The following is a 25,366-nucleotide window of genomic DNA, read 5'->3' as shown; positions in this document are numbered from 1 at the left end:
TCCCCGTCCCGTGATCAGTAATGGGCATTGATATCTCAATTTTGGGGATTTCTGCTCCTTCTTTACTCTTGTAATGCATTTATTTATCCCACCTTGTTCTGACTCTTCTTCGTCACTGTCACTGTCCCTATCAGCTTCCAATGTCTCAGGGTCAAAGGTATATTGGTCACGTTCATCTCTAAGATAATCTTTTCGGCCATAGTTTAGTTGTTTCACATCTTTCTCTTTTGTTCTAACTATGTCCAGGTAGGCATGTCTATTTTTCTCCCTCCCGAGTCTTTTCCTTCTACTTTCCTCCCATGGTGGATCGTATCTCGTTTCCTCATCTGTACTACACTTTTCGTCCTTCACTCCTATTACCATTCCTTCAGCTTTAATTTCTCCTGACAGTGTTGTAGTTATCTTTTCCACTTCCTTCAATACACCTACCATTAATTCTTTTTGATCCTCACTGATCTGCCCCAGCACATTAATATCTCTGTTTAAGTTTTTAATGTTATCCTGAACCTTTTTCATGTTCCATTTCTGTATCTCTAACTCCTTTTCTATTTTCTTGGACTCCAGAGGGGTCTCTACATCTATTACTCCCCCTTCTATTTTTATTAAAGGGGCCTGTACCTCGTCTGATGTGTCCCTATTCCCGTGGTTCTTGTCACACCCCAGTGTCTCAATATCTGGATATAAGGGACGTGACTCCAGTATCCCATCTGGGGTGTCAGAGAGAGAGAGAGAGAGAGAGAGAGAGAGAGCATAGCGAGAGAAAGAGATAGAGAGGCAGATACACAGAGCACAAGAGATAGAGAGAGAAAATGCCTTGCACTGGCCCCACTGGGAGAAAAGTCTTCAGATTAACACTTTCGTTTCAAAGGTTTCAAAAGGTTCTCATCCTGTGATCACTGGTCTGGATCAGATTGGGTCTCCCACCACTGGGAACTATCACTCCTTCCTTCCCTCCCACCTCGAGTGAGCTACACGTCAGCCCACAATGTCTGCCCTGATCCCGCAATGGTGGGGGTGCGGGAAAAAGGGAGGGAGAGAGGATAAAACAGGATCCCATTTGATGCGGAGCTGGAATTGTGGGCACAAAATTAAAACCAAATTGTATTTCTCTGCCCTGCCCAACCTGGGGATTTCAGGGCAGCACCGCCACAGATTGGGATTGGGAGGGGGAGTGGGTGAGAGAGGAGGGGGGGGGAGAAGAGAGAGAGGGGGAGAGAAGAGAGAGGGGGGAGGGTGAAAGGAGGGAGGGAGAGAGCAAACCCGGACACTTCGTGGCTGGAAACTGGAAACAGGCACTTTTCCTTTCCCTTCTGTGTTTTGTTTCTTCCAGCTTATCTAAGCCTCTACGTTTTAAAATTTTTTTTTTCCTCACCTGTCAGGAACATCTCAGTGCCCCCGGGTAACCAACCCCTCTTCCTCCAGCGGTCTACACATTTTCGGAGCATTTTTTTGTTTTTCCAATGCCGCATTACTGGTATTTCGCTCCTCTAATTCCTGATTAATTTCCTTAATAACTTGGTCAAAAGTCTTAGCAGGCAACTGTACAGCCATAGCTGCGGGACCGCTTTCTAATGCCTGTTTTAATTTAGGTTTTTGTCTGTTTAGGGGATCTATGTCAACGAAAATTGCTTTTAAAAATGTCCCCTTGCAAGCTGGATGACTAATATCTTTTAAAAGAACAGTCTCTAAGTCTTGTCCTCCAATTGACTTCAGACTGTCCTGTATACTCTGATTGCTCGTTTTCCACTCTCTGTTTTCCCAAAGGGGTCTGAAAGTTAAATTACAACTAGAAAACCAAATATTTGGGCTATACTTTTGTCCTGTTTCCCTGTACCAATCTATGAATTTACGTAACTTTATCTCCTTGGTGATGTTGGGAATACCCTCATTTAACTTATCAAAAGTATTTCGAATAAACTGGGTGTCTCTTAGGAGTTTGTCAACTTTTTCATTAATATCTCCTACCTGATCCGGACACAGCTGTCGCAGCCTTCTGTCGTCGTTCTTGTTCACCAGGCAGGCGTCCCTGAGTACTTTTTTTGTTGTCTCAAGGTCTCTAGTGTCTGCTGTGGTATTCCACCACGGCGAATTGGGGAAATAAATTCTTAACTTCTCAAGTGTACAGACATTATCATACCTACCGGACATTTATAAGTCAGTCTCTCAGATACAATTGAGGCCAATAAGCCTGAACCTTTGTTTTCTTTCAAAGCCCAACCTTCACGTGGGAGATTTCTCCTCTTAATAACCAGTTTAGGGCAGAAAACTCAGGTCCTCAATTGTTTATAGACCACCTTCTCACTCTATTGGACTTTGCAACGACACAATAAAGACTTTTAAACTCTAGTAGTTTCTTGCGAAGCACTTAATAAATGTCATTCAAACACCTTAAGGACTTTTATCTTGTCTGTAATCACTTACGTGTTACAATCCTGGCATGCGACCTTCAATTGTGGTCGTCTAATTTGTCCGATCTCCAGTTCTTACTGACAATCATAAAGATTTAAAAAAAAAAAGAGAATTTTGTTAAAACAGGCTTCTCTGGACCTTTTTATCAGCCGGCTGAGATGATTGTCAGAAAAAACAGAAACCGTCGTCCAGTGTTCACTCACCCATCACGTTGGGGTCACCAAATTGTTAGGTCTGCTTTGTTCATGAATGAGTGAGACAAACACCAGGCTGAGTCGAAATCAGGGTTCTTTGTTCTTTATTACCGGATTGTAACACTTGCGACTAACAAGTTAGTCGGAGAATGCATTCTGCCGTTATCAGCAAAATGGTGATTTTTTATACCCTTGGATACATGCTTAGAACATCATCATATCATTACTTGTCCAATGACTAAAACTGTTGCTATCCTTTCCCTGCTAGCTTCCTGCCTCTCAATCCATCAATGTCTCTCTTATCTTGTAAGTACAAGGATGCATTCTGTTACTCCTTAGTACTGGGTGACTCCTTCTCCGGTCCCATCTCATGATGTTTTACCTAACAGGAGTACAAGGACACCTCCCCTTCTTGTTACTGCCCTGTACAGGGTAACTCCCTACACATTCCCATCTCATGATGTTTTACCTTACAATGGTGAACGATTGAATGGATTCACTCTTTAGTAGATGCACAAAAAAGGAATGTATACATGTTGAGTTACTTGGTTTTGGTATTCATAATTTTTCAGTGGGGAAATACAGAATAATTTTGGACAGAATAATAACATCATGACTGTTTTGGTTTTCTTTTTATTCATGGGTATTGAATGTTGATTCAAGGTCAATATTTTAAAATTTAAATTTAGACGTACAGCGCAGTAACCAGTCTTTCCAGCCCATGAGCCTGTGCTGGCCAGGTACCCCAATTAATATTCAACCCTGGTACATTTTGAAAGATGGGAGGAAACCCACAAAGACACAGGAAGAACGTACAAACTCCCTGCAGACAGCACCGGATTCAAACCCGAGTGCTGTAATAGCATCGCGCTAACTGCTCTGCCAACTGTGCCGCCCCTCTGACTGATGGTTCTCTCTCATTGCCATCTTACTTGCTGCTATGTTTATGGTGACGGATCTCTGACATTACTGTTATAGAGCAAGTTTCAAGATCATCAGTAAGAATGTATTTCCAAACTGAAAATATTTTTTCAAGTAAGAATGTTCTGTGACTTGGAACATGACTTCAGAATCAGGATCAGAATTTATTGTCATGCCTTGGTGTCTTCTAAGCTGCATTCAGGGAGGAAATTAGAGAAGACTATTTAAAGTCTTCAGGGCTGGAGAAAAGTTTCCTTGAAGATTAGTCTTATTCACCAGACTTCAATGGCCTTTCCCATGTCCATACATATAAATGGTTTAGAAGGATATGGGTCAAATGCAAGCAAATGGAACAATCCAGAATGCCAGCATGGATAAGTAGGGCTAGAAAGCTTGTTCCATGGTCAAAGGTTCAATGGCTGTATGGCTCCGCAATTGGTTAATATCTGGAACATCCTGCCAAATCTTTTCTTTCCTCGCAGATTTTTGTTGTATTTGACAAACTATAACAAGGCACGTAAGAGCCAAAATGTGCCTACTTACCTTGTTAGACGGTGTTCCGGGGCTCATAGGCTGGGCGCGGCCATCCCGATTCCTGTGTGCATGCATTGATCTTTGGTTGGCACATGCCCAGTGGGTTCATGTATTGGAGTTTGGTTGGTGCCTATGAGGTTGGGTTTGCGTATTGGAGTTTGGTTGGCACATGTGTGGTGGGTTCGCATATTGGAGTTCAGTTGGCTCGTGTGGTGGATTTTTGTATTGGAGTTCGGTTGGCACATCCAGGAGAGTTAAGTGCCCTGACAACATTGGTGTAGAATATAGTGTTCAGTTCCAGTTAACTTATTTCAGGAAAGATTTGGATACTATAAAGAGGGTGTAGAGGAGATTTACAAAGTTGTTGCTTGGATTGGAGAGCATGACTTATGAGGATATGTTGAGTGAACTTGTTCTTTTCCTCTTAAGTGATGGAGGATGCTGGGTGACCTAATAGAGATGTACAAGATAATGAGAGGCATTGATAATGTGGATGGCCAGAGGCTTTTTCCCAGAGCTGAAATGGCTAACACAAGGGGCCATAATTTTAAGGTGCTTGGGAGTAAATATAGGGGGGCGGGGGAATACAAGTGGTACATTTTTTACACAGTGATTGGGGAGCACATGGAAACTGCTGGCAACAGTGGTGGAGGCAAGTAGAATAGAATCTTTTAACAGGCTATTAGGAAGGTACATGGAAATGGGTTATTCAGTAAAGAATTTCTAGGCATTTGTTATAGTAGGTTATTAGGTCAGTACAACACCATAGGCCAAAGTGCCTGAACTCTGCTGTAGATTTCTCTAACTCCTGAAACTTTCGTATTGATAGAAATATGTTGTGATGAGATTTTTCTAAATTATGTGCAAAGCGATTTAAAGCAAGTTGGCACCTAGCTGCAATTACTTAGGTATTAAATCCAATTAGAGTTGCAATGGTACGATAAGTATAATGAAGAGATATGACATTAACATGCAAGATTTTAAAGCTGCCACGAGAAAGCTAATATTAGTTAGGTATTCTTGCTTATATAGTGTAATGATCATACAGCTTTGAGGTCGCTCTGCTGTATAATCTACTTGCTGAGATAACTGTCATTCAAGCGCAACAATAATTTTCGTCTCCACTTTTCCCACTGATCTTTTGCAATTTTAAAACTAACAAATTGTCCAACTGCTTCAACTGCATTGATTTTGAATTTTTTTATTGCATTCAAGCTTCAGTTTTTCATCATTTGTGATTACTGTATTGATTTCAGAGCATTGGAGACCACAAAATACTCTCAGATATTGAAATAATGTTATGCTGGCAGGGTTCTGTCTAACTAAACATTTAAATCTTTATCTGAAAAATAGACAGATGCTCTTTATATATAGAAAATCTTTATATATATTTGTCTTTATATATATATATATATATATTTCTTTTTCCTGTGTTTAATGTCTATGAATTGTTTATTTCTTCAGGCCATAGAGGATTTGGATCAGTGGAAGGGCAGACATTTAAATTGGTGTCAGTAGTATACACCCTCTAATTTACTCTCGGGATTCTGGTCTGCACAATGAACAATGGCAAAAATGACAGGGATTAGGCCTAGCCCTACTGAATTTAAAGCATATCTTTTGAGGCAGGAATAATGATGGAGTTGGGAAGGACCACATTGCCATTTTCTGTTCACACATGACAACAGGAAAGATATCTGGTTCTTCCACAGCATGCCCAATATCCAGCCTCTACACCACTTTACCCTCTTTCCCATAATATTGATACACTATAAAGAGCCCAAGCTTAAATATATATATATATATATATATATATATATAGGCACAATTAATTCCATTTTGGCAGAGAAGACCTAGCTACCAATACACCTGATTTGCACATCGCTGAATGAGTGGAAGGAAAATCAGGACGATTATGATCTAGCTTTCTTAAATGTCTCATTGAACTCCAGTTACAAGTACAGAGAGCATAGAAAATGGAGTAATACAGTAAATCCAGAATTCAGGCAAATCACAACCTCAAGCAACTGGCAAAAAAAAAATCGAGGAAATAAATAATAAATAAAATAAATAAGAATAAATAAAAGTTAAATAAAAAATTAAAATTGTTAAAGCATAAACTTTTGGTGAAGATGGTAGCAAATATTCAGCCAGCGGGGTGCCTTGGTTAGGCTTTGCACGTAGCAGCCATTTGAATAAGGTTTGAATAAAATGGTATCGCCCAGGATGAAGAGCTGGTTGATGCTGCTCTTAAAGTGTCTCTTTATCCCTCCCTAGTAAGAGTCTTTATTAGTATAAATATTTTAAAGTATATTAGTAAGGCTTTATCTGTAAATGGTGTTGGGGAGGGTGTTAATTATGATGTTAATTACTGCAATGTTGCTACAACGCCAGCAATCAGGATTCGAGTTTAAATTTCAATTTTGGAAGCTACGGGAATTACTTGATTAAAGTGAACTTTGCCAAAATGGCAATAATTTTTCAAATTATTTTACATTGTGCACTGTCTTTTGTCTTTTAAACTGTTTATTCATAATGCTATTGTATTAGTTAGGCATTGTAAGAATGAGTCTCAAGTAACTGGAAAATTCACATATCCGATTACTTCTCCTATTGGGTGCAAATTCAATTTGTTTATTTTATTTTTTGAGAGGCAGTGAAATATTTTAAGAGGTTCTTGGGGGTACTGCTTCGAAAATTCTTGGATGTTGCAAGTTCAATGTCAGAATGTCTCAAGCACAAATGAAAATTCCAGAGTATTAAACTTGCATAAAAATAAAACTATTACCATATTACAAGGCTACAATATAATGAGCACTTAATGAGCTCAGTGTTACATCATTGAATTATCATTCCCACTTACAGGTAAGACCTTGATTAATTGAACAACAGTTGAACAGTGCTGGAAACTTTATAGTGTTCATACAACTTCCCTCTGTTAATTGTTTAACTACAGAGGAACATAAACAGGTGCGGCAGCTTGTATCATAACTTCCGATTCCATAGATGCTTCATGCCGAGACAGGGGATACAGCACAAATTATTGCATTTCAGCCTTGGGGGAAGATCACACTTTAGTCTTCCAGGAATTTGCCCAAAAATGAAAAATGCATGTAATATGCTGCCAGAACCTGGATATTCTCATTAAATTGACAACATTTTATTATTGTGCAGTTTTTATTTCTGTTGTAACTGAATTGGGATTGTTTTCCTTTGGACTTCTGCTATTTGGAAAATTAAATGTGCTGCCTGAAATATGATCAGCAACTTGAAAAGTAGCTGCAAACTTGGTTTCTGCAATTAGCATGCTCAAAAATGAGTAACTTAACATCTTCATGCAAATGTTTGTCCAGCTTCATGTCAAAACTATAGACAACTGCAAACGACCTGGTGTCACAAGACCCAAACAGGTACCATATTTTAAACATAAGTAGAAATGAAGTACATAGCAGACAATAAAGCATTATGCAGAGTTCTCAATTCCTTTTACATATTTTTATTGAGTTTAACGTATAAACACAATGAATTTTAAGGAAAATACAAAACAAATTATTTCAAATACATGCAAGTGTAAAAATAAAATGGATGGAACAATATTAGACAGTTCCTTAATCCACATGAGAAACAGTTATTGAATTAATCTATAATAACCCATGTTGAAACCCATATTTGCCACATTAATCCAAATAAAACTTGATTAAAAAGAAAAAAAAACCTAAAAACTAAATCTAATCAACACCCTCCCTCTAATCAAGGTTCCCTTTGTAAAAGAAAAGGGAAATTGTGGATTGGATAGGGACCTCCAGACATCGGACAGTGTATCTCTGGACCTTCCAAAATTCTTAACTCTTCCAATCATGAAAGTTTTCTATGAATGGGCCCCACATCTTTACAAATTGAAACTTTCTATCTTTAATGTTGTATCTGATTTTCTCCAAGCTTAAATATGACATTACATCATATAACCACTATGTATGAGTAGGTGAAAAGTCATTTCTTCATTTCAATAAAATGGGAAGGTGACTCAATTCAAGCAAGCCAAAATTGATGAAAATGTTTCTGGCTAAATAACAATTTGTGGCGGCTCACCACAGGGCAGGTGAACTGGCCCCGCTTGTAAGCCACAGGGTGAAGCAGCCAGCCAAAATGGTGCCATCGGGGGTTTCCCTTCCTTCCAGCTTGGGGCTCAGAAACCTGCACTTGGGGACCACGTGACGCTTGGATGATGTCAGCGCCCTCCAGCACGGTTCTCAGCCAGGTCCGGGCTAGGAGTACAAGTGCAGCCCAGCAGTCTGCAATAAACTAGTCTGCTCACTGAGCTCAACCCGTCTGGTTGCATGTGTTATTGCAGGAGCAGTGTAGCCACTGCTACAAAATGAAAGAATGCATTAAAAGCAAAAGATAACAGTTTAGAAATACATTAGCAACCGGTAACTATGTGCTAATCATTGCGTGACAAATCTCCAGATTACAAGTTCACATTCTTCTTCGTGATGAAACTCATGACTGCTGTTCAATGATGTAACTAGCTTTTGTACCTGCATCTTTATATTTATTTAGAATAATTTTCAATGAGAATTCTGATAGCCTAATTGAGAATGTGGTCTGTTCCTGATTCTAAATTCTGATTTTAAGTTTATTTATGATTTTTAGCTAATCTGCAAAATTTAATGCTAATATGTTCATCAATGAGGATTTTTTTCTGCACCACTTCTGTGTGCAAAACTGTCTATTCTGTGCTTAAATAGAGTAACGTCTGTTCAGGTCTCTAGTAACCTTCAACCTACATTTATTTACACATGCAATTTTTACAAAGATTAAAGAAGAAAAATATTGGACATGGTAGTGCCCACTTTTTGGGCTGCATTTAGGATTTTGAAGTGACCTGTATGGCATGTGGATTTATATTGGACATTAAACATAGCCAGTACCAATTTGTTAAATGGACCAGCAACTGAAATGCCAATTTGACATATTTAAAATGAACATGCTATCTCCAGAGGCTATCTGTTGACAACTGGTTATTGACTTTAATGCATGATATGTGCACTTCTAGAGAACTTGCAATGAACAAAAGCCATAGTCCCATGGAGCATCTTCAGGCTGAGAAAGATAAAATACTGAAATTAGAATCTTCTGAAGAAGCTCTGCAGTGATCAACTGGATGGGCTTTCTGATTTCTGATGCATGAAGGAACAGGTCTTGTCATCAAGGAGTTGAAAATCTGGAGCGCAAGGAAAAGGAAGGCAAGGTTGGGGCAGCACAGCTAGTGTAGCAGTTAGTGCAATGCCGTCACAGTGCCAGTGATTGGGATAAAGGTTCGAATCCTGCACTGTCTGTAAGAAGTTTGTACGTTCTCCCCGTGTCTGCCTGGGTTTTCCATGGGGGCTCCAGTTTCCTCCCACTGTTCTATACATACCAGGAGTGAAGGTTAATTGGATGTAAGTTGGTCGCCACGGACTTGTGAGCCAAAATGGCCTAATACTGTGCTGTATGTCTAATTTTTTTTATATTTAAAGGAAGAGGAAGAGCTATATAAGGAACAGATGAAGGTGGAAGAAGAAGCTGTGCAGGGATTTGCACCAGTGCTAAATCCAGTGGGGAGGGAGAAGGAAACATATCATTCTGGCTTAATTTTGACTGATAAAGGTGGTTGATAGGTGAGGTGAGGAAGTATAGCAACTTGATCAGTCACATAAGTTGATGGTTGGAATGGCAAAATATGTTAATTGAAGCTGTTTAACATTTTTGACCCCTCCCGTGAGATCATTGAATTTCTAGTTGCACTCCAGCAGGCTATTGGACCTAATCTCGTGACATTGACTTCTGTTAGGAATTAAAGTACCTTTAAAGAAATTGCTCGAGACAAAAATTGAGAACAAAGAACATTTATTACTACAACAATGCAAAGTTGGGTGCTTCCCCTTACCCTGGGAATACACACACACACTGGGGCTCACCCAACTTTTATACAGTTGATTTCAGTGTAGGAATACCCTCCCCCTTACATTCTTCTGCCTCCTGCTGGAGAGGTTTGGCATTAGGCAATCCTGCCTGCCTACGTGCAATTTCAGTATACTTGGAGAACCAGGGGGGTTATCCTGTCGGTGTCCCTTCATGTCATTGTCCTTATTCACACCTTCTGATTCTCGGGGCTACAGTCTCTTGATATGCAGAGTTGACTCATTCTATCTAGGGTTGGCTAATTTCATATGTATAAATCTGTGTATGGTTAGCTAATTAGAAATGTATGACTTGGTACTTCTGTCCAGGGCTAGGAGACCCTTATCTGATCCAGACTACCTCAACTTCCTACATTCTATTGTACCTTACCATTCCTTATCTTAGTCCTATGGTCTTGTCACAAAGGATAGAAGATTCTTATGTTAATCGTGCTGACTCTGCTTTCCTGCATCCTAAGCCCCAAACTTATCCTGTTTGAACTGGTTTCAGCCATTTTACTGATGAACTTTAGTTTCTTCCATGTTCATAATTTTAGGTCAATTTTCCCATCTCTCACAATCCTCACTTTTCTTTTAGATCAGTAATACTGATCTTTCACCATGATCAGTGTTACTGATCTTTGGTTACTAGTGTCAGTGTGACTGATCCCCCCCCCCCCTTTTCCTCACTTTTCTTTTAGATCAGTAACACTGATCTTTCAAGTGTAAGGTGTAGTTTTACCCAGCTGGTCAATAACCGAATTGTAATGTCTGTGTAAAGTCTTTAGGTAGGGGAGCACCATGAAGGTCAGGGGAGTGAGTCCAGCTGCTTATTAGGGTTTGGAGTATCAGGCTCCAGTTCTCAGTAAAAAGTCTAGTCCATCCCATACGTTGAAATATTGAAGCAGTGTCTTTGAAGCACACGACCTTTGTAAGTGTTGTCCCGACGAAGTCTGTGAGAAGCGCTGCCTTCAGCAGCGAACGAGTCGCAGTCTATGAGAAGCGCTGCCTTCAGCAGCGAACGAGTCGCAGTCTATGAGAAGCGCTGCCTTCAGCAGCGAACGAGTCGCAGTCTATGAGAAGCGCTGCCTTCAGCAGCGAACGAGTAGCAGTAGTCAGGCGGTTCCGTTTGATTGTGGCTAGTATCTGATGTCCTCTTCAGCCCCGAACCCTAGGGCCACCGATCTCCGAAGGCTGTTTGGAGCCTGATATTAAAGTGTCAAGCAGCTCACGTTGTTGGAAACTGGTGCTCCCTTTCATGGGGTGATGAAAAGAGACCAAGCTGGGGGGGGATTGTTTCTTGTGATTTAACTGTGTGTTGCAGCTTGTCTGCTAACATTAGCATATGTGTCAACTCTCTCTCTCTCTGCTACATGTACAATCCTGACTACCATTCTGTCTGTCTTTGTCCCACCATGTCCTTTGTGAGGATTTTGACACCCTGCACTCTACTTCGCTCCTTTCCACGTTATATAAGCACCAGATGAGCAGCAGCTCCCTGAAAACAGGTGTTCCCCTTCAGGGATGATCAGAGAGAGAGCCAGGTGGGGGATTATGTGTCTCGTGGTTGTGTGAAGTGTCTGTTTGTTTTGCGGTTAGCTTGTTAGTTTCCCCCTTTGTGTGAAATGTACATTGTTTATTTTGCGGTTAGTCTGTGTACACAGGTGCCTCACTGTGTGACTGCCTATCCCCACTGTGTTTCCCTGATCCGTATTCTAAATACCTTGCCTCTATGCCCTCTCTAGCCTGTAAAACAGTACAATCTGTAACCTCTGCTACCCCTTCTCCAGAAGTACTTAAAACATCGAGAGTACTCCACTAAAGCTGTTTAATTCCCCTGGTCCGTATTGGGATCCCTTATATCCCATTATGACTATACATTAAATCTATGCCCTGTCTACATTCTAAAGGAGCTGAATTGTAACCTCTGCTGCCCCTATTCCAGGGGGGCTTAAAACATTAACGAACAATATTCCAAAGAAATTAGTAAACAACAATGAAGAATACATGTAAGCTCATTAAAATACAATAAGAACTGAATAAAACACAAAAAATGTAAAGCTCATTGAAAACTGCAATAAAATACAATAAGAACTGAATAAAACACAATAAATGTAAAGCTCATTGAAAACTGCAATAAAATGCAAGAAGAACTGAATAAAACCACAATAAATGTCAAACTCATTGGAAACTGCAATAAAATACAGTAAGAACTGAATAAAACACAATAAATGTAAAGCTCATTGAAAACTGCAATAAAATGCAAGAAGAACTGAATAAAACCACAATAAATGTAAAGCTCATTGAAAACTGCAATAAAATGCAAGAAGAACTGAATAAAACCACAATAAATGTAAAGCTCATTGAAAACAGCAATAAAATACACAAAAACTGAATAAACCACGATAAATGTAAAGCTCATTGAAAACAGCAATAAAATACACAAAACTGAATAAACCATTAAAAAAACGAATAAAATTGTAACATTATGGCACTTTGTCATTAATTCTTTGAATGTGGGTCCAGCCTTTCTCTCTTGTTCTTACTGCGGTGTCTGTAATTAAAAGTACACAGAAGGGACCATCCCAGGCAGGTTTTAGTTGATCCTCTTGCCATGCTTTTACATATAACCAATCACTAGATTTTAATAAAATGAATAACAATCTGACTTTCCTTTGTGTTAGTGTAAAAATTGTAAAATGAAACACAAACCATATTTGCATGGGTTTTGAATATGTTAGACCTTATTAAAATGCAGTTGGAGCTGCTTGTCTGTATGGGGCACAACCCTCCAATTTGTTAGAGTGAGTACATAACAGACATTGCAGCACAAGAGCCCCTGCAAGAGAACTTGAAACATATTCAACCTTTAGTTCTGCCTTAAGTAAAATGCCTTGTGCCACAGCTCACAGGAGCTGGCCTTATTTAAAACAGTCTGTAAAACAGGCACCAAAAAAAAGTTAAAAGATGTTCTTATGAAGATTGCACACACAATAATTTAAGTACAGGCTAGTTTCTATTATATTCCACTTAAAAGTTCTGCTGCATGAATCCTGGAGCTTGTGGAGTCATTATTGAATCAAGAAATATTGGTACCATGCCAATCTCATTCTAACATGCCAATTTCTCCAGTCCTTAAGTCAAGATGTACTGAATAGCATCTGGTACAAGATCTGTGAGTTCTTAATGATATTATTATTCTTATGCACCCAATTGTTCTGAACTATGCCACCAATTTAAATCATATTCCACCTATTGCAGTACTCACACAGCACCATAGACCAGTTCGCAGGTTTATTTCTCCATTAAGCTGAATCCAGTTGCGCAGGGTTTACCTCCGTGATTATTTACAATGTAACTTCCGCACTACCGGATTTAAATATAAACCTGATGAATGGGGGAAAGTTATCATGAATTAAATAACAGCGGCAATACAGAGAAATTGTGCTGAGGCATTAATTTCACTCCAGAGGAAAATGCACCAGAGAAATGAATGATTAAACTTATAGGAATCCCCATAGGAATCCCCAGAGGTATCTTTATTCTCCAGAGGTGGGTGATCTTTAAACTCACGGACCTTGACTGCTGAATGTGTAGAAGAAATGTATTAAATGTGTTGATAGGGCTCCATATCTCTAACTGCAAGACAAGAGCCTGAAGCCTCAATTTCAAGTGCCACAGTGCACTTAAAGGGACATGCACACTCCCCCTTCAACTGGCTGATCCAGCCACTTTACACATCAGATCCTTTCTTTATCTCACATACACTTAAAGTTAAGATGTATAGAACTCACCCTATTTGCGCAAACATTTCTCCCTGCAAATGTTATAACATCACTATTCTCAGGTAGTCCCTGTGCAAAATCACATTTGAATACAATTTATTTCATAAATTGGAATTAACTGGTAGTTAAATTCGCTAATTCTTCAGTATTGAAAAACGATCATTTATGACATTTAAATTTTAGCATGAATTTTAATCAATATTGGTCAGTGACTGAAGTGGGAAGTCGTGATTTATGAAATTATCTCTGGTCTCTACTCTCCCACTCCCTGCACTTCTCCCAACATTCAGGAGCTGGCACACAGTCCCTGCCTTTTTTTTTCATGTTACTCGTCTACTATTCCTTTAACTGCTTGCATCAAAATGTTAGCCTTTGCTTTCTGCTTATCCTCAGATGTCTGGACAAATGCTTTTTGTGTGATCTGTAGAAGCTGGGTTATTCCCTGCTCATGCCAATTTTCTGTCTTTTGTAATTTTCTCTTAATGTCTGGGGCTGAGTTGGTAACAAAACCTGTTAGTACCAATTGTTCCCCTGCTGGGGATTCTATGTCGAGACCCCCATATTGTATATATATTTGGTCCCAAAAATTGGTCTAACTGTTCGGCACATCCCTGGGGATCTTCTATCAGGGAGGTCAGTTCTTTCTTAAAGTTACACACTTCAGTACTGGTCAGGGGCACATTTACGAAACCGAGACCCTCTCTCATGGGAACTTCCCGCAGTGGTCTCATCCAATTGGTTTCTGGCTTATTAGGTCTGGGTTCCTGCTCCCTGGGAAATGAATCAAAGGGTTCTGCCTTCTTCCTGAAGAGTCTCACGCTGTTCTGAATTAAAGTTACCTCTCTCTCCTGCCAACAGAGGTGGTAATCGAGTGCTTTGTGAGCAAGTTATCATACCACTCCTGCTCTCTTCTCTCTTCTCTAGTGGTGGGGGAGGTGGGGAAGGTGCAGAAGGGTAGGCAATAGGAGGGGAAGGAAAGATAGGAGCCGGCATAGGAGGAACATAAGGTGGAGGGAGGGAATGTAACACATCCCAACCCTGTGGTTCAGGGACAAGAGGTTCCTCCTCTCTCTTATTCCTGAATTCTTTCTCATTCAAAACCAGCTGTTCAATGGATCCCTTGAGCCAGCAGGCTGCATATTCCCTGCTCTCAACATTGTCTGGCTGGTTTTGATAGAGCCATAAGTTCAAACTTCACACATCCATTCATCCTCGGATCCGAATTTTGGCCAGTACACGGAGCTCCCTTTAACCGGGTATCCCACCCATTCATTACAACAATACCTGACCGTCGTCAGTTTGTCTTTACCGCGGGTCTTTCCTGTGCCCCACTCAGATAACATCATCCCAAGCGGGCTGTACGTAGCTATCTGGTGGTCACGTCCTGTGTCAGGACTCTCATCTCTACTGCCCGCTAGTTTGTCTTTACCGCGGGTCTTTCCTGTGCCCCACTCAGATAACATCATCCCAAGCGGGCTGTACGTAGCTATCTGGTGGTCACGTCCTGTGTCAGGACTCTCATCTCTACTGCCCGCTATTCCCATACTTAGGAACAAGTAAAATACTCTTACCGAGTTCTGGCAGTACTGCTCTAGCGCGCGTCCTTCCGCCGTTTGTTCTCAATGCCTCTTCTCGGATATCACTCGCTTCTTCCACTGACCAGCCACCCGTCGCCCGTGAGTCCAGCTGAATCAGCCGGGGTGCACCTACTCTCGTCGTCGGGGCACTCTGTCAGTGGAGGGAGTGTGATCCCGGACGAGCCCCCATTTGTTAGGAATTAAAGTACCTTTAAAGAAATTGCTCGAGACAAAAATTGAGAACAAAGAACATTTATTACTACAACAATGCAAAGTTGGGTGCTTCCCCTTACCCTGGGAATACACACACACACTGGGGCTCACCCAACTTTTATACAGTTGATTTCAGTGTAGGAATACCCTCCCCCTTACATTCTTCTGCCTCCTGCTGGAGAGGTTTGGCATTAGGCAATCCTGCCTGCCTACGTGCAATTTCAGTATACTTGGAGAACCAGGGGGGTTATCCTGTCGGTGTCCCTTCATGTCATTGTCCTTATTCACACCTTCTGATTCTCGGGGCTACAGTCTCTTGATATGCAGAGTTGACTCATTCTATCTAGGGTTGGCTAATTTCATATGTATAAATCTGTGTATGGTTAGCTAATTAGAAATGTATGACTTGGTACTTCTGTCCAGGGCTAGGAGACCCTTATCTGATCCAGACTACCTCAACTTCCTACATTCTATTGTACCTTACCATTCCTTATCTTAGTCCTATGGTCTTGTCACAAAGGATAGAAGATTCTTATGTTAATCTTGCTGACTCTGCTTTCCTGCATCCTAAGCCCCAAACTTATCCTGTTTGAACTGGTTTCAGCCATTTTACTGATGAACTTTAGTTTCTTCCATGTTCATAATTTTAGGTCAATTTTCCCATCTCTCACACTTCCATAGCTGTCTGCTCATCTGGTTCCTTTGATTTCTGATGTACATCCAAATACTTTGTTTCATGTTGTTTGCTGCTCTGCATTCGTCACCTATAATGCTGGAACCTTGAGAAATCATATTGTGCTAATTCTTTAATTATTGTCACCAAGCTTTAGAGAGCGTGGTATATAATTACATTAATCGAGGCCCTGCTGCTCTCACAACAAATAGATAATGTGATGAAGAATGAAGACACCACAATGTTAGTGTCCTCTCCGCACTGCACTGAATGGGCAAGACATCATCGCAAACCAGGATCGTTGCAAATGTTTTCATGAGTTTTTGGGTTCAATCTCCATTGATTTTCTTTTTCAATAATGTAAGATGCAATGGAAAAATATCTATAAATTTGAGCCATATCAGATTGGAGTTCTCTTATTTATAAGGTGATGTCAAAGTTATGTGCTGTCTACAGGATGCAAGTCAAGAGCTTTGTTTGGCAAGCCAACTCATTATTTGTTTACATCTTGACAGGGATTAATTGAAATTTAAATCCTGATGGAAGTGTTGATTGCTTAGACCATGGTAGTTCATTCTGATTTTGATTGACAGCAAAGATGTTACCCTGATGGCATTGCTATCTTTTTATCATTCATTGTGAAAACGTTTTAAAAAAAATAGATGGCCTAACAGCCAAGATGTTTTCTCTTTTTTTACTCGCTCATTCCGTGAGTTTGAACCGAATGAGAGATCAAATGTTATTAATTTCACAGAAAAAACTTTCAGAACCCATTAAACTTTACTGAATAGAACTTATTAAAATCTCAGAATTTAATTAGATAATATAGAATATAAAGCTTCCCACATCTTCAAAGTAATGCTGGTCGGGTAATTTGCTTCTGCAACAGCCTGATGTAGTCTTGCTAATGGAATCATACCTTATAATCAACATCCCAAACATGACCAGCTTCATCCCTGTGTATGTCCTATCCCACCGGGCAAGACAGATCCAGCAGAGATGGCAGCTCAGTGTTATACTGAGTGGTATGCAATGGTATACTGTCCTTAACATTGACTCCAGATCAAATAATACCTCATGGTATCAGGTTAACCCTGGGCAAGAAAACCTTATGCTGAATACTATCTACTGCTCTTCCCCCTTAGCTCATGAATCAATACTAATCCATGTAGGACACCATATAACAATATAACAATTACAGCACAGAAACAGGCCATCTCATCCCTTCTAATCCACACTGAACCAAGTCCTGTGCTCTAGTCCCACCTACCTGCACCTTGCCCATAACCCTCCATTCCCCTTCCCATCCATATACCTATCCAATTTTTTCTTAAATTACAAAATGGACCCTGCCACCACTACTCCCAGAAGCTCATTCCATACAGCCACTACTTTCTTGAGCGAAGGTTCCCCCTCATGTAACTTCTAAACTTTTTCCCCTTAACTCTTAACTCATGACCTCTTGTTTCAATCTCTCCTACCCTCAAGGGAAAAAGCCTATTCACATCAACTCTTATCTATCCCCCTCATAATCTTAAATACCTCTATCAAGACCCCACTCAACCTTCAATGTTCCAAGGAATAAAGACCTAATCTGCTCAATCTTTCTTTGTAATCTACATTCTGAAACCCAGGTAATATTTTCATAAATCTTCTCTGCATTCTTTCTACCTTATTGATATCCTTCCTGTAATTTGGTGGCCAGAATGCCACAAGGTACTCTAAATTTGGCCTCACCAATGCCTTAATTAGTCTCAACATCACTTCCCAACTCCTGTATTCTATGCTTTGATTTATAAAGGCCAGCATACTAAAAGCCTTCTTCACCACCCTATCTACATGAGATTCTACTTTCAGGGAATGATGAGCCATTATTCCTAGATCATTCTGCTCCACTGCATTCTTCACTGCCCTCCCATTTACTATGTACGTCCTGTTTTGATTATTCCTTCCAAAATGAAGCACTGGACACTTCTCAGCATTAAACTCCATCCGCCATCTTTCAGCCCACTCTTCTAAGTCATCCAAATCCTTTTGCAATCTTTAAAAACTTTCTTCATTATCCACAATTCCACCTATTTACTAATCCAATTTACCACCCCATCATCCAGATCATTAATGTAAACGATAAACAGCAAGGGACCCATTACAGAAACCTGAGGCACACTGCTTGTTACCAGTCTCCAGCCTGACAAACATTTATCCACAATGACTCTCTGGCATCTCCCTTCCAGCCACTGTTGAATCCATTTGATTATCTCAAAGTTAATCCTTATCACATGAACCTTCCTAACTAACCTTCCACTTGGAAGAAACACTGAGAGTAGCAAAGGGAGAGAGTGTCCTTTGCGTAGCAGGGTACAACATCCATCCCACATGGACGTTTACTTCCTGCAGTTATCAGGTTCCTGAATGAGCCTGACAATGGTTAGATTAGTGTAGTGGCATTGGTTACGTTGTTTTATTTAGACGTAGAGCAGAATATCAGGCCAGTCTGACCGTGCTGCCCAAATACCCTAATTATCCTACAACCTTTATAGGTTTTAGAGGAAACCAGAGCACCTGGAGGAAACCCATGCAGACACTGGAGAATATACAAACTTCTTAAATACAGCGCCAGCTTTGAATCCAGGTCACTGACGCTATACTCCACCCTGCCTTGACAACATTCCAGCAATAATACTGAAGAGGTGGTTCAGAATTTGCTCCATCCTTGGCTAAGCTGTTCCAGTGCAGCTACAACACTGGCAACAATAGAAAATTTCCAAAGTGTGTCAGGAGAAATCCAACTGGGCCAGTTACTGCCACATGAGTCCACTCTTGATCATCACCTAATCAATCAAGCAGCACTTGCTCAGCAACAACCTGCTCGCAGAAGCTCAGCTTGGATTCTGCCAAAGTAACCCAGCTCATGTTCTCAAAGCAGCTTTGATCCAAACTTGGAAAAAAGATCTGCACTCTAGAGAAGAAGTGAAAGTACATCAATGTAGTGTTTGATCAAGCACTGTCTAAGCTGGAGTCATACCAAGCCCAACAGAAGGTGTTTCTGGTAATTGAAGGTTAATCATCTCAATCAACCAAATGCAGCAAGACCTGGCCAATACTCAGGCCTGGCATTACCATGACTAAATCACCCACTGTCAATATCCTGGTGTTATCATTGACCAGAAACTGAATTAGAGTAGCTCTCTCCAAAATGAGGCTATGAAAGCAGCTCCAAGGCTAGGAATCCTGTGGCAAGGAGTTCAGGTCCTAACTCCCCAATGCCTGTCCATTGCCCTCAACAACATTCAGGAAGTTTGAGGCTGAACAAAATGAAACAGCCTGCTTATAAGCATCCTGTCCTTTCCACCTCTGAGCCATTTTGTGCCATCTTCAAGATGCACTGCAGCAACTTACTGCAGTGTCCAAGAGTCCTTGGACAGTACCTTCTGGACTCATGATGTCTTCCAGCTGGAAGGACAAGGGCAGTAAAAGCATGGGAACCTTGAAGTTGTCCTCCAAGCCATGAACCATCGATGGGAATGTATTGCCATTCCTTCACCGTTGTTGAGTCAAAATGTTAGAAATTCCTCTCTTGCTGCCTTGTGGGTTTATACACACACCTCAATGACTGCAGTGATTTACCACCATCTACTCAAGATCAATTAGGGATAAGCAATTAATCTAGAAATGCACATATTGCAGATGCTGAAATCTTGAGCAAATTAATTGGCAGGAAGGACTTGTGGGTCAGGCTCCATCTATTGGAGAGAATTGGTCAGTCACTGCTTCTGATATGAACTCATTATTGAGATAGTTAATTAAATGCTGTCATCCTGCGAAGCCCACATTCCTGAATGAATAAAAAAAATTTTAAAAATTACCCCTAGAGCTGATTTGTGGCAGAAAAATCAGAACAATGTTAATGGGAATGTGAGAGAAAATAGAATGAGGGAAAAAAGTGGGAGAAGGGAATTGATAGGATTGGTTGGAGAGCTGTCATGGATTTGATGGCTTGAATGGTCTCATTCAGTGTTGTAATGCAGCATGAATGCATGAAATATGTTTGTTCAAGTTTATTTGCTGAAACATTAGTTTTTTATATCTATAAACATTATTACAAGTTCCCATTTCATTTAGTGAAGTGATTCTCAAAGTGGGCACTGCCATCCCCCTGTGGGCAGTGGAAGGATCCAAGGGGGCGGTAAGGGAAAAGTAGGCATTCTGAACCTTCAGTCTTGTTATTATTCAGTCTGCTGCAAAGTTTAAAGAAGAAGGCAGTGCAATAATTTTATGGCCAGACTCAGGGTGGCAGCAGTGAGCAAAATAAATGGCAACAAGGTGTCCTCACAAGCTGGTCTTGGTGGCCACCATGTTGTACTGGTGTCATCTCCCTGCTCAGTGTGCCACCACCACCACCCACTCCCTGATCAATGCTGGCATTACCCCTCGCTCCTAGTGCTGCCACTATCTTTGGTCAAAGGAAAGGTCATTTTGATTGACCTGGATCTGGGTTTTGGACACATCATGGAAGTGTCAAATGTTTTTGATTTACAATTTATGTATGTTATGTATATGATATAGTTTATGACATTTACTAGATTATTAAGTGTAAAGGTTTTCATTAAATTCAATTAAAATATTTTTTAAAAGAAAGAAGTCACTCATTTTGTTTCCTCTATACAAGGAAAAGGGGAGATGTGACAACTGTTCACATGAAAGGATAATTTCTCTGGAAGAAACTCAACAAGGATTTGTGAGTTTTGGGCAGTCTGGTCACTCAGTCCCTCCTCTGCATTTCAACAATGGATTTCTAAGACTGAACATTGGAATGACTTTCCAGAATTGTGCCTATGCTATAATGGTTTGGGTATCCACCACACCCACACCCATACCCACACATACATTCGCGCATAGTTGGGGTTGATTTGATTTATGTGTTATATTATTAGTAGTTATTAATAAAAATAGTGTTTTAAAAGACAAATATAACATTGCCGATGAATTTCTATTGTTGCTGGTCTGCAGCGTAACAACATAGATTTATAGGTTTTATTGTGCAAATGCCATATAGCAGTGAGATGCTTCCTGACAATTGAAAGACATGCTAAGATGAACAATCATAGATACATAGTTCATTTCATACCCATTCTCTATTATTTAAAGGGATATCTATTCAATCATTTTCTTAGATGTTTGGCACTATCTTCCCATTCCCCTCCCCCAAATTCTACAAAGTTCCAACAATGGTGAAATACCTTTGCACCCCTAATGCTTTCAAACAGTATTTTCAGTCCTGGACAGTTCATAATTTCCAACCATTTTTGTCATTGTTTACAAATGCCACATTTTCAGACCTCATTAAATCTGACTTCAGTATTCCCAGAAGACCATCTTGATCCCCAAAATCCCAAAGTAACATTCCAGGTGTCCATGGATGCACTGCAATGTTGAGCCAGGTCCTGCCAGATTCCAGATGACATTCCAATGTTCTTTTTATTTCAGGGACACTCCTAATAGTGTAAAGTCAGTCTTCCATGTAATATTACTGAGCAAAAGCAATCTTGACCTTGGGAGTTTGCTGCAATGTGACAAGGAAAGAAAGAGATGAAAGCCTATTTTAATATAATTCTATTTTTAAATATTTCTTCTCCATTATCTCAAAATTATTCTCTGGTTCATGACTTCTCAATAATAAAGTGAAAGAGGCACTTAAATTATGATTATACAATTATATATATTGCAGGGAATCTTTAACTCTTGAATAATGTTGCAATTTATTAACCCAGCAAATGACTACTGTGAAGTCCACAATTATTTGTTGCCAAAATCATAATTCATAACTCAGTGGGACCAATAAGAAACTAAACACCCTCAAATGAAGAACACTAAATTTAATTCTGCTCTTTTTCTTTCCTTAGGTGCTTCAATCAGATTTACCATCAACTTCACTCCTGACAACTGTTCCTCAGTATGCATGTCTGAGGAAATCTACGCTTGACAATAAAAACAAGATTTTCACGGTAAAACTCATCAAATAACCTTTTTATCTTATTTCTGACATGGTTATCTATTTGCAAATTTGTACAAATTTTAGTTTTTTGTTTCCTGGTGGTAAACAAGTCCAATGTGGAGGATTTCTCCATGAATAACTGCTGCAACATAGAGGACGATGCCAGTAAACACCCAGACAAAGATGTAACAGATTCCATGTCCCAAACCTTGCTTAATCTGAGAAAGAATTTTCTCATGTTTTTTTTTTGTGGCAGATTTAGAGTCTTTATGATATCAGCTATCTTTCTGATTTTCTTCACTTTTTTTCTCTAATTTTTTTTATTGGTCTTACACAAATTAACATATACAGGTAGTCCCCTACTTAAGACTGTAACTGGGACCGAAGGAGCGACCATATCTCAGAATGGTCGCAAGTCAGAATTTTGCCTGTGCGCGTGGAGTACCAAAGTCTTAAAGCACACTTATTTTTTCATCATAGATTTTTGTTGTTTTTGACAAACTATAACAGGGTTACAGGTCATGAAAGAGTCAAAATATACATACTTACCTTCTAATCACCTCTGCTGCATTACACAACATCTAATCCAGTACAGTCATTCCCCACGTGGACTCATCAACAAGCTGCTCTAAAAAGCCATCTCATAGGCTTTCTACAAATTTTCTTTCTTGAAATCCAGTCCCAACCTGGATTTTCCAATGTACTTGCATGTTAAAATTCGCCTTGACTATGTACACCAAGGAACTTTGTGCTCTCCACTTACCACGATGGAACATTGGTGTGTAATAGAGAATGGTCAATCTTCATCTGCCTGAATTCCATAATCTTCTCTTCTGTCTTGCCCATGTTGTTGTTCTCACCCCATTTTATGAGCCACTCAACCTGCTCGCTATAAGCCAACTCCTTATTTTTGGAGATGAGGCCAACTACTGTTGTATCATCCACAAACTTGATAATTCTATTAGAATTACATCTGCCAGTGCAGTCGTGAATCATCAACATGAACAGTATTGGGCTGTGCACACCATCCTGAGGTGCAGCAATGCTAAGTGTGATAAGACAAGGATTTGCTACCAACCTCCCCCTATCATTTCCCATTTTTCTCTTTGGTCCTCCCACCCATATCCACCTATGGCCTCATGCCTGTGGGCCTGTTCCCTTTCCCTGTCCCTCCCCTCACCATTTTATTCAGGTGCCTGTCTGCTCATACCTTCATGAAGAGCTCAGGAGCAAAGTGTTGGTTATGTATCTTTGCTATATAATACTGCATGACCTGCTGTGTTTTTCCAGCACTTTGAGGTATTAAATTATAATCATTGTCTTTTTCCTTTCTGTATGATATGCATTCAGCCAAATGAGTGTTTTCCCTTTGAGGCCAATTATTTTTTTCAAAATTTTATTTAAAAATTTTTAAATATTACGAAAAGAGAAAATATAAAAATACAGATACAAAGAAGAAATAAGAAAAAAAGGACAAAATATAAAGAAAGAATATAAGTATCCCCCCATCACCCACCCCTGCCCCCCATCCTCCCTCCACCAACTACACTATCCTAACTCTCTCCCGCACCCCTCAGAGCCTTACCAAAAATTATTCATTTAAAATCAAATAATCAGTGTGCCAACTCTTTACATAACTTTTACTTAAGGTCAGTAGCCATGCGATCCAATGATAAACCCCACATTTAAACAAAAAAAAGAGTAATTATTTTGCAAATTATGTTATTTTTTCCAAATATAAACACGATTGCATTTCGTTGATTTGTTGTTTCTGGTTTATATGGATGTATTGAAACAGGCAACTGAGATGGGTTCATTTCCAGAACCATTTTCGAGGGCATTGATTACCGTTATTCCAAAGAAAGATAGAGATCCATTAAAAGTGTCTTCTTATCAACCAATATCATTATTAAATGTAGATTATAAAATTATTGCCAAAGTATTGGCGAATAGATTGGCTAATTATTTACCAAAATTAGTACATATTGATCAGGCTGGATTTATAAAAGGTCGTTATTCAGTTGATAATGTTACTAAGTTGAATTTCTATAATTAATGCTGCTAGACAAAAAGATAATCAACCAATGATAGTGGCGATGGATGAGGAAAAGACTTTTGATAGAGTTGAGTGGAAATTTTTATTTAAAGTTTTAGAGAAATTTCAATTTGGACCACTTTTCACTACTTGGGTTAAAACCTTTGAGGCCAATTGAAATCAGTTTTAGCAGGACTTCATGCCACGTTCTGTCAAACACTAAGGGCAGTCAATCTCACCTGATGTATGGAATTCAGCCCTTTGGTCCCTGTTTTTGCCATGATTATGATGAGCCCCAGAGCTGGTTATTCTTGGCAAAATCCCAACTGGGCATTGAAAAACAGATTATTATTGAGTAAGTGCTGCCATCATTTTATTAATGTTTGAGGGACTGATGGAGCAGTAATTAGCTGTATTTGGTATGTCTTTTATTAAAAGGGCATACCAGGGCAGGTTTTCACAGTAAAACAATAAAATCCCTGGTATCCAGCACCTATGGGGATTGTTAGATGCAGGATAAGTGAACTTTACAGTTGCTTGAGATTGTGTGTGTGTAATTGGTGAACTAACGGCGAGGTACGCCAATTTCAAAGCCATATTTTTTTACCTATTCATTTTCTGCGATTTTTTTTTTGCTAGTTGCTTGAGCTCCAGATAATGGGTTTTATTGTAGTTTGCTATATAGCTAACAGTTCATAAACTGTAACCAAGAAATTTCACTTGAATTTAAAACACCAATCCCATATTGTAATCAATTAAAGGTTAACCTTGAAAATCATATTACATGCATACAAATCAGAAAAAACAAAATAAATTTGGATGAAGAGTGGATAGAATTCTTTGTTATTTTCGCATTGAGATCCCCACGGTGGATGAAATTGGTTTGTGTTAACCATATAACCATATAATTTATTTAATTTTTTTCACAATAATCAAATCTCCAACCCTTGAGTGCCCCAAACTCTTTGACACTTGTCAGGACTGTCAGATGGTAAGAAAGGGGCCAGGCTAGATGTACGGCTAGTCCTCAGGTGCATATGAAATTTTATTTGTCTGTTGTCTTCGCTGCATCTAGCATTCTCACCATT

General features: G+C 39.7%; 1 protein-coding gene across 3 annotated transcripts in view; it reads left to right on the top strand.

Annotated features, from left to right (window-relative positions):
* LOC138744389 (DNA nucleotidylexotransferase-like) overlaps positions 1 to 25,366 on the top strand; it is a 301,609-nt gene that overhangs the window by 42,740 nt on the left and 233,503 nt on the right. For all 3 annotated transcript variants that reach the window (XM_069900499.1, XM_069900498.1, XM_069900500.1), the window contains exon 3: positions 22,152 to 22,253. In XM_069900499.1, the coding sequence (XP_069756600.1) occupies positions 22,152 to 22,253 (102 nt within the window). The remainder of the gene's footprint in view (positions 1 to 22,151; positions 22,254 to 25,366) is intronic.

This window comes from Narcine bancroftii, chromosome 10, assembly GCF_036971445.1.
Source record: "Narcine bancroftii isolate sNarBan1 chromosome 10, sNarBan1.hap1, whole genome shotgun sequence".
Lineage (NCBI taxonomy): Eukaryota > Metazoa > Chordata > Chondrichthyes > Torpediniformes > Narcinidae > Narcine > Narcine bancroftii.
Note: the sequence above shows the minus strand (reverse complement) of the source record. Positions and strands in the feature narration are given on the sequence as shown.